The sequence below is a fragment of the Sturnus vulgaris genome, chromosome 1 (genome assembly GCF_052056855.1).
Source record: "Sturnus vulgaris isolate bStuVul1 chromosome 1, bStuVul1.hap1, whole genome shotgun sequence".
Classification (NCBI taxonomy): domain Eukaryota; kingdom Metazoa; phylum Chordata; class Aves; order Passeriformes; family Sturnidae; genus Sturnus; species Sturnus vulgaris.
In genome coordinates this window covers 97,527,940-97,537,173 of record NC_142243.1, presented here as the reverse complement: position 1 = coordinate 97,537,173, position 9,234 = coordinate 97,527,940, and the positions used below count along the sequence as shown (strand labels likewise).

At 44.2% G+C, this 9,234-nt stretch overlaps 1 protein-coding gene across 1 annotated transcript; it reads right to left on the bottom strand.

Moving 5' to 3' along the window:
• Window positions 1-231: 231 nt before the first annotated feature.
• On the bottom strand, window positions 232-7,835 carry C1H6orf62 (chromosome 1 C6orf62 homolog). The gene is made up of 5 exons (XM_014875185.2): window positions 5,598-7,835; window positions 3,537-3,713; window positions 2,845-2,967; window positions 2,010-2,144; window positions 232-1,514 (listed from the first exon to the last, which is right to left on the bottom strand). Exons 1-5 carry the CDS (start codon window positions 5,724-5,726, stop codon window positions 1,389-1,391), a joined length of 690 nt encoding a protein of 229 aa, XP_014730671.1. The 5' UTR covers window positions 5,727-7,835; the 3' UTR covers window positions 232-1,388.
• Window positions 7,836-9,234: the final 1,399 nt, after the last annotated feature.

Below are 9,234 nucleotides of genomic sequence, written 5' to 3'. Positions count from 1 at the left end.
GGAAATAAAAATATTTCAGTATCAATACCGTATGACACTCATAATGCCATTATTTTTGATCAGTACGTTTTAAAACATGGCCCACATTTGCAAGAACACCTTTGCCACTGATCTTTGCTGATCTTAACATTTTACAGTCTGTACATTTTCAGTATTTGTAGTGGGTGACATTCTTAAGATGCAAGATGCTACTAAGATTCAATTAATAGGATTTCCATAAATAAAACCAGCCATCTTTCACCTAATTTATTTAATTTCCAAGTTTTTCCAATTCCAAACAAAAGCTAAATACATGTTTTAAACACGTAAGCACTAGTTTTATCCAAAGGGAGTAGGCTTATGCAGTTTTACTCCAGTAAAGTACTCAACCCTTAAGCAGAGCCTTCTTTGTCATCAAAACTATACAGTAGTCTTCCTTTTATCATTGCACAATCTTAAAATGTTCTGTCAGAACCAACTTTTGACACTCCAAACACTATTTTACATTGGTTTATAATGTCTATTCCAAAAGAAAAAAAAAAACAAACCTCGATGGGTTTTCCATAAGAAATGTTTTAGAAACCAGTATTTCCTGCACAGTTCACCTGCAAGTTTACAAGTCTCAACTCAAGAAAAAATAATCCTCTACCAACATTGTTTCTGCAGCTATTATTTTACCTTTTTTTTTTGAGCTGCTTTAGCAACTTCAGACTCCAGGTCTGCCTCATCTGTATAAATGCATCCAACTCAAAAGAATACTTCATACAGTTATACAGCAACTTGGGGAAAGAGATCCAAAACAGAAGTGCCAGTAAACTTAAGACATGGCCCAGCAAAGTAAAAGAGGCAAAAAATGCCTATACATTAAATGAGATGCCTTTTTTTTAAAGATTTCTTTCCCACACTTCCTATTGTAATAGCCACTTCTTCGTTCATTAGAATGAATGATAGTGCTCTTTGATACAATCATTAACAGCAAAGCTAAGGCTTTTATACCCGTTACATTCACTTCTCACCTCAAAATACTGATGGTTAACATTAGAGATGTTAGGGGGCATGACCAGCACAAATGGGAACACCACCACAAACAATCACCTTGTGCTTTCGGATACATTTGTTTCAATGTACAGTCCCTTCATTTCACATTTTAGTAAGATGCTGATGCAGTGCAGAAGTGTGCAGAGCATCCTCTCTTTCACAAGGTCCATGCAGAAAACATTAAAAAAAAAAAAACTGCAAAGTTCTGAGATACAAATGATTAAAAAAATCCAGGATGATCAAGTTTCACAATGTATAGTGTTCTGAACATGAGTCCATTTTCTTCTAAATTCTGAAAGAATAAAGTGGTGAGGAAAGTGAAAAATCCACTGCTGCATTCTGTGATCTTCCCCATTTTGCTGGCCAGTACCTTACTCTGGCATGTAAGGACGGAGGTGATCCTCTATGGTACCAACCGTCCAGTGAGTGAGCTGCTCCTGTGGCAGGTACAGGCAGATGCTGCATAACTTGAAGATTGTAGCTTTGTTTTTTGGAGTCTAGAGGCAAAGAAAACCCAAATAAAAGGTATTAAGCCTAGAAGCTAACTCAGGACTAATAGGCAGACCCCCCCCCCCAGACATTTAAAATTAACTATTTCATACATATAAACAGCCTGAGTTTAAAATTAGTCTGCAAACTCTAATGCATAAAATGTTTTCACTGTTTTGTTCATTCTCCACTTGAATTATTTCTGTATTGTCACCCAAACCAAACTAATACTTTAATTTTTTTAAAACACTGTTAAGCCTATTTTAGAACTTAATTTTTAATACAAGAACATTAATTCTGTGCAAACACATATGTGGCCCATAGTTTTTACACGTATGAGTCCTATTTATAGCATTTCCCCTGAAACTGCCAAAATGTAATCATGAATGCATGATCAGTTTTTCTACTTGAATAACTCGCAGAAAAATCGCTGATGTTCCCGAGAAGAAAAAGCTTTTTGTGATTAAAATACACTTGTTAAGACAAGGACAAAAGAAACTTACCTGCAAGTGCTGTCTGTCAATGAAGAGAAACACTGACTGGTTAGGGTTGTTGACAACAATTCCAGTCTTGTCCTTTCGGCTCAGAACATGCAGAAACTGTTTTTCATAATCACCATGATGAAATTCAAACTTGGCCTGCATCACGTGAGGGACAGGAATAAAGTATTTTTTCAAGAAAGCTCAATCTGAGGCTTTACAACCACCTTTGTTTTTTTTCCTTTTCTGATCTATTCCAAAAAGCAGAAACTGGGGACCATGGCAATGTCTTGACACAATTTAAAGAATCCCCTAACTTGATTCTGCCAACACTGATAACATCCATTGTAATGATGTATTAACAACACAAAGGTACAACTTTACCTGCAGCATACACAAAATCCAATTTACCTTCCTGGGCATAAGATCCCTGTGCAACAATTTCTAGGCAAAATTATAATGCAAAGGTTCCATCCATCTCACTCTTCCATCCAATCAAATACCGCATTTCGGAATACTGACAGAACCTTAACACCACCATCACATTTAGACAAAGATTCAATTGTACCAAGAGGTACATCTAATCTACTCCTACAAATACAAACACACTTTATGCACTTATCCATACGTGTCATTTGCAAAGGCCCTTTGGAAACCTACATTTTGGAAGGGCTAATACAACGGTGCATAAAAACAGGAGGCAGAATTTGGCATTCAGAACACTGACTGCTTTGTAAAACCAGACAGCATATTTTTCTAACATCCACAGAGCTGGCATACCTTATCAACTTAATGGTTAAAGAGAACACTCCCTCCAGGAATAAGTTAGTTACTGAAGTCAAAACCCAAAACCAAATACCTGAACAGGCCTAAAGGGTTCATCAGATCCCTTCCACCGAGAGAACAGGAGACAGACTATCTTCTCAATATCATTACGAGGCCATAGAATGAAGTCCATCTCCTGGGTACAGCCGATCACATCCTGTGAGCAGTAAAGTTCTATACTTACATTCCCTCCAGTGGTCAAAGACACACATAAGCAACTTATCTATACAGGCACATAACTTTAGAGGTGATACTTAACATTTTTTGATTTTCTATTTGTATTACTCACACCACAACTGAAGTATTCCGTGCTTTCCAATGAATTTTAGTATCAGTACCCACTTAATATAAACTACAACTTTAAGAAAACATTAGCAAAGACTGTCTTCCAATATTCATAAAGCAAAATCACTTAGTTGTACAGCAGTTGTTGCAAAAATTATTAACACAAGCCTCCTGAAGGACAAAGATGGGAAGGTACAATTCCCGAGGCACATCTCTGAATGAGACAAATATAGGGTAAAACTTAAGAACTACAAATTTAAACAGTTTCAGAACTGTTACTACCCCACTGCTACCCTTCAAACTAGACCTCAAGAACACAGGCTCACAGAGCCCTCATGCAGCAAATGAGAAAACAAAAAGGCAGGATTAGCCTTAAGATTCACAAGGAAAAGCACAAGTGTTGAAAAAGCGTAATTCAGCAAGCATAAGAAGGAGCCTTACCCTGCGCATGGACTGGTAGCGGGGTGCATGGAGCTGTACTACATCCTTCTGCAGAAGCTCTAAGGAACTTTCCAAAGAATAGCTGGAATCCCGCACACCTTTCAGGATATTTTCTTCATAGTTATTGGTCATGACTGGTATCACTTCAGACACTTCAAAAAGCGCTGACTTTTTCTTCTAAAAAAAGCACAGATTACATTAAGATTACAATCCTTTCTAGGAAACCATAGTTAACAGTTTATTTCGAGATTTTTGATTTTCTGTACAAACTACACACCACACGGGGTAGGACTTTGACACAAACCATGCTGAAATTTACATGCAAAAGTTTATAAATTAAACAGAATCAGACTGACAACTTTTATAAAAGTTGAACAGGTTTTTGTAGTCTCCAAAAATGCAAATTTACATATCAATCTTGCAAACTTAAATTCTATCTAAACATTAACAGAATTGCTCCTTCAAGTACAGTACATGACTCTGGGATGACCAAGAACGTCTGCAAGCTTCTCTCTGCAAATATCAATCAAATAACACTTTTTTTCTCCTTTTCAATTTTTTACAGTTGGCCTTTTATGAAATCTAAAATCTTTCAATGTCACATTTGGTGACAGCAGGCGTGAGATCTCATCTGAAGTCAGCTGTAATCTTCTCAAAGGGAGGCTATTTTCATTTGCAAGTAACTTATACTCACTACAAATATTTCAGCATCTCTCAAGCAAGGCCAAAATATTATGAGAATGTAAAATCACTAAACTTGTATGTCTGTTTATAACAGCTTTCTTACAGCTCATTAGAAGTCTTTATTTAAAAGACAAAGTACATTTTACCAAATAACGCTCCACTTCCCTTCCCCCCCATCAGAACACAGATTAACAGGCTATTTGCTGATCAAGCTAACTTGAACTAAACTCTTACTTCAGGCAAACCGGTATGGGATATATGGGATGGACATCTTCAGTTACTACACTGTACTGTGTATCACTATACTGTGATATAAGCAAATATAACAGGAATTTAAACAGGCATTTGCAATGAATTTCTACAAAGCAATGTACAATTTCTACAATGTCCAGCGAAAATAATTAAAGCTGTGTCATCTAAGAAAATCTAATTGTTGCCTCTGCTTAAATGCTCATTTCTCTGTTACTATGAAACAGTACCCAGAAATTATACCCCAATATATCCATCTCTCCCGGCACTACAACTGACAAACAAAAGCAAACTGAACTCAGGAATTTTAAAGAAGCTTTTCAAGGAAAAGTCTTTACTATAAACGCCTAATTATTACAGCAAATCTATCTATACCTGTGAGGAGATTAAGCGATTTCAGAGCTCATCTACATGCATTTTGTGCATTACGCACTCTGTTGCCATTTGCTTCTATCTTCACTTCCTGATCATTTGTTCAGCACATTCACTTCCTCTACCTACTTTCCTTAACATTCTGTGGATAAAACTCTCCCACAACTACAGGTCTATAGCTGGCTTTAGAAAATCCCAGCTCCCCACCCAGATGTGCGGCATCCAGCAGCAGAGGAGGCAGCCAAGCAAATGAAGATTTCCTCCTCGTCCTCCCCATTCCCTTTCAAAATGACAGCAGGAGTTCCACATGTGCCTGCGCACTTGGGCCATTTCCACACCACATCTTGCGACTCTTCCCTTCAACTGCCAGGTCTTCTCTTCTGCTTTCACCAGATAAAAACAGGCGGCTTTCGCCCCAGCCAAATTCCCTTCACAGCCCAACTGTTCACAGCCAGTAATTGTGCAGGTCAGACCCCAATTAGGCTTAACGAGGTACAGCGTTAACTTTGAAAAACATCTACCCAGTGCAGAAGCTACCAAGTAACCATTTAATGAGGCACTGGAACCCTCTGCGTTACAAAACCACAAAGAGCCAAAATGACGAACATGAACCAAGTGAATATTATAGCAATTTAAAAAAATTTAAAAGTCAATGGAACCTGTTATGGACAAAACATTAGATGCAATCAGGCAACAAGACTTTGCACAGAACATCTGAAACGCAACAAACACAGACACACTTTAAAAGCAAGTTACCTTGTCTTTGAACACAAAGGCAATGTACATCTTGAAGTCAAACTGGTCAGCTAAAGATTCTTTTTTCTTTCTAAGCTGAGCACGAAGTCTGTTCAGAGCTTGTTTCTTCCGGGAGTTTGGGTCCCCCATTTTGTAATACAGGTGGTACTAAAGCCTTTGGAAACTGTCGCTAAACTATGGGAACCTTTTCGTAAGACTTAAGTACAACGGAAACAAGTCGTTTGATTCCTGCTAATACAACTGAATAGATCAAACGCTAATATAACCCAAACCCGCACCTCAGGCAATATTTTATGAGAATGTCGGATTGGAGGGGTCAAGAAACAAAGAAAGTAGTTGTCCAGCCATGGCTGGACAAGAGGTTTTACAATAAATCAAGAAAAAAAAAACCCAAAGAATTTCGAAGAGAAAAATTTGAACAGTTTAGCCGCAGAAATAAGTGGGTAAGAATGAAGGAAAAAGAAAAAAAACAAACCCCAAACAAATCTTATCACAATTTATGTGTACAATAAAAAGCAACTGGCACAAGCCCAATCCATGGGGGGGTACTTTTGCTCTGCTTACAAAAAAAAAAACCCGAAGCTGAAATTACAAATTGCGTTTTACCCCAGCCAGATTCATGACTCTACTGATTATTATTCTCAGCCTTCCACTATTGCTATGTTGCCCGTCTTTTTCTTTAGAATTATTACACTTGGTGGAGAGCAGAGAAAAGGGTGCAAAGGAGGAGTGCACAACCCGAGAAGTATGACATTTCTCTGCCGCCAACAACAACAAAATCAACTACAGACAACACAGCGCTGGTTTGCAGGGGAGCAAAGAGAAAAGACAGCGGAGTCATTTCTAACTTCATCCTGCTCATCCTTGCCCTGAGGCTACTGCTGCCGAAGAGGAGAGGGATCATGATGGCCATTGACAAGGGGCGGACAGGGGTTCAAAGGACAGTATTATCTCACCGAGAGACTTAAACCTGAATCAGTGCCCCAAACCCGGGCTCCCTGCCAGTGGGAGAGCCCTACATCCCCCGACACCTCATACACTCCCTGGGCTGCTGATCCCCCGGGGATCCTTCCCTCTCTCCCTGCTGCTGCTGCGAGCACGGTCAGCCGAGGCTGTGCATGGCCGGCGCTCTTGACTTCCCCTTCGGCTTCTCTCTGCGCGCAGGGCGGCCGCGCCCGGGGCAGCGGGACACCCACAGCAGCACCGCCTCTCTCCCCTCTCACTTCATGGCCACGACTCGGAAAACATGGAGTGCGTTTCGCTCCTGCTTTTCGATGACAGAATTTTTTGCGAGGTTTTTGTTTTGCTTTTTTTTTTTTTTAAATTGCAATCTAGGTTGCAATTTTAAACCTCTAAATCACCCTCTCTCGAAAAAAAGCAAATTCCCAATTATCAGGTTATTTTCTTCCTCTCTCCAGACATTTTTTCCCCTCCCCAGGTGTTTAATTAGTCGGGGTTAAAAAGTTTTTAGGTTAGCAAATTCGTCGGACCAGGTTAAGAACAGGAGGGGGGAAAAGTATTTCTCCCCCTTCCCTCTCTGGAGAGAAAGCAACAAAAAACAAAGGAAAACAAAAACAAAACAAAAAAAAGGAACCCCTCCCAAAGCTTCCCCCCCAGTTAAGCAAGAGACTGAGAGGCTCCGACGAGAGCCCAGGACCGTGGCCCGCTCGCTACCCGCAGCCGGCGGGCGCAGGAGGAGCAGTGGAGGAGGAGGAGGCGGCGGCGGTGCTGGCAGCACGGAGAGGAGCCATGTCAAGATAAAGCCACGAAGCCGCGGAGCCCCCCCATCCCTGCCGCAGGGGACACGGTGACCGGGCCGCCCGCTCTGCCGCTGCTCGGCCCCGACCTGGTCCCCATAGTCTAGCTCAGCGCCCCGGGGCCGGGGAGTGGGGAAATGGTGGCGGAGAGAGAAGGAGGAGGAGGAAGAGGCGACGGCGGCGGCGGAAGGAGGAGGAGGAGGAGGAGGAGGACGCTGTCCCTGCGCTAGCGGCTCCTACGGAGGAGGGCGGCGGGCATAGAGAGATCCCGGAGCGGCGTCGAAGGAGGACCGGGACGGCCGGGAAGAACGATGAAAGGGCTGAGTAGAGCCTCTTTTCGCCCAGGCGGTCCCGGGACGTCCTCGAGGGCGACGGCAGGAACGGGCAGGAGGGAGCGGGAGTGCCTGTGCCTCGGCACGCAGCGAGCGCGGAGTGGAGCTGCGCAGCCACTACAGACCCCTCAAAATGGCAGCGCCTGAGTCACACAGGCGCCGCCCTACCCGCACCGCCGGCGCGTACCAAGCGCTCGTGACTCCGGGGGGGGCGAGGCACTGTTACGGCCAAGGCAGTAGAGCTCAGCCGTAACCACCGTGGACACGCCTTGTCGAGAATGGCAGGAACTAAAGTACAACAGCCGCTTAGAGCATCTCCGAGCTCTCACCGCGCCAGGAATCCGCACTGCCCTGCACTTTCTTCCCCTCCACCCCCGCAGTCACGCCTCGTGTAACCGCCCACTTGCTCCGCGTGGTGCCCGCGGGACAAGGACCCGGATGGGGCTGCTCAACGCTGTTCTCCGGGCGGGGGGGGAGGGACGACGAAGGGGAGGGAGGGAACATCACCCCCCCACACCCCCGCCCGAGGTGGTATCTGCCCGGGGCAGCTCCCCTCCCTCCCACCCGACGAAAGCTTGATCCCCAAATTCCGTCACTTTTCGGGAATGCTTAAACTTGTTCCAGCCTTAAGCTTGGTGACGCTATAGGTAAACAAGTCTTGTAGTGGCATATTTTGTGTAATTTGGTCCGTCGGGGTTTGTATTCAGCCCGTCCCACGTATGCGAAATAAACCCGTAAATAAAACAACAATTAAAGTCTAACGTGTTCAAAGCTGACATGGCGAGGGGCTTGAATGGAGCAGTGATGTGGCCACAGCAGCCAGTGTGACAGTCCGTGTTCCTCAGTGGCAGTCGCAGTGCTTCCTGAGGGGGCTGGCTAAGTTTTATAAATAAGTGATTGCTGTTCCAGAGACACAAACCTAATCCGTGGAGAACAGTTTTATTTCTGCACTACAAGGACAGGCTACAGGACGTTCTCTGGGAAGAAGGAGGAATGGCATGGAAGCAATGGAAGCAAAGCGAGGACGCAGCCTGCTGTTGAGCGTTCTCCCTGTGGGAAGGCCCAGGGCGAGCAGGAGGAATCGCCATCCCAGCTCCGGGCCCGGTCGTTTGCTGGCCCAGCCCTGTGTGCCAGGGGAACCTCGCTGTCCAACAGGAGCGGACGGGGCGAGCTCCCGAAGCGCCCGGCAGGGCAGGTTCGTGCCGGGGAGCCCAGGGGTGCTTTAGGGTGTTTTTGGCCGGCTGGCTTGTGCCATAGCAAGGCACGGGCTGCCACGGTGGGTGAGCGCATCTCTTCCACCTTTCCCTGGAAGCTGGCGCCTGTGACTCATCGGAACAGCAGCGATATTACAGAGATTACAGGCAGAAGACAAGTGCGGGCACCGTCTCTCTCACTCGATCATGTTTCAAAGCTCATGGCACTCTCCAGTCGTCCCTGTCGATCCCCCTTGTTCTCTCCTGTCGCTAAATTAGTTATTTTCCTTTAGCACGCCTTTCCTCTACATACTTTCCCTCGGACATCTCTCTCCTGCCTGTCTTGTAGGCAGGA

Coding starts and splice junctions, on each gene's coding strand:
- C1H6orf62 (XM_014875185.2), bottom strand. CDS start 5,726: ATGGGGGACCCAAACTCCCGGAAGAAACAAGCTCTGAACAGACTTCGT. Junction 2,968..3,536: donor GCTACCAGTCCATGCGCAGG/GTAAGGCTCCTT, acceptor TACTGCTCACAG/GATGTGATCGGCTGTACCCA. Junction 2,145..2,844: donor AACCCTTTAGGCCTGTTCAG/GTATTTGGTTTT, acceptor CACGTGATGCAG/GCCAAGTTTGAATTTCATCA.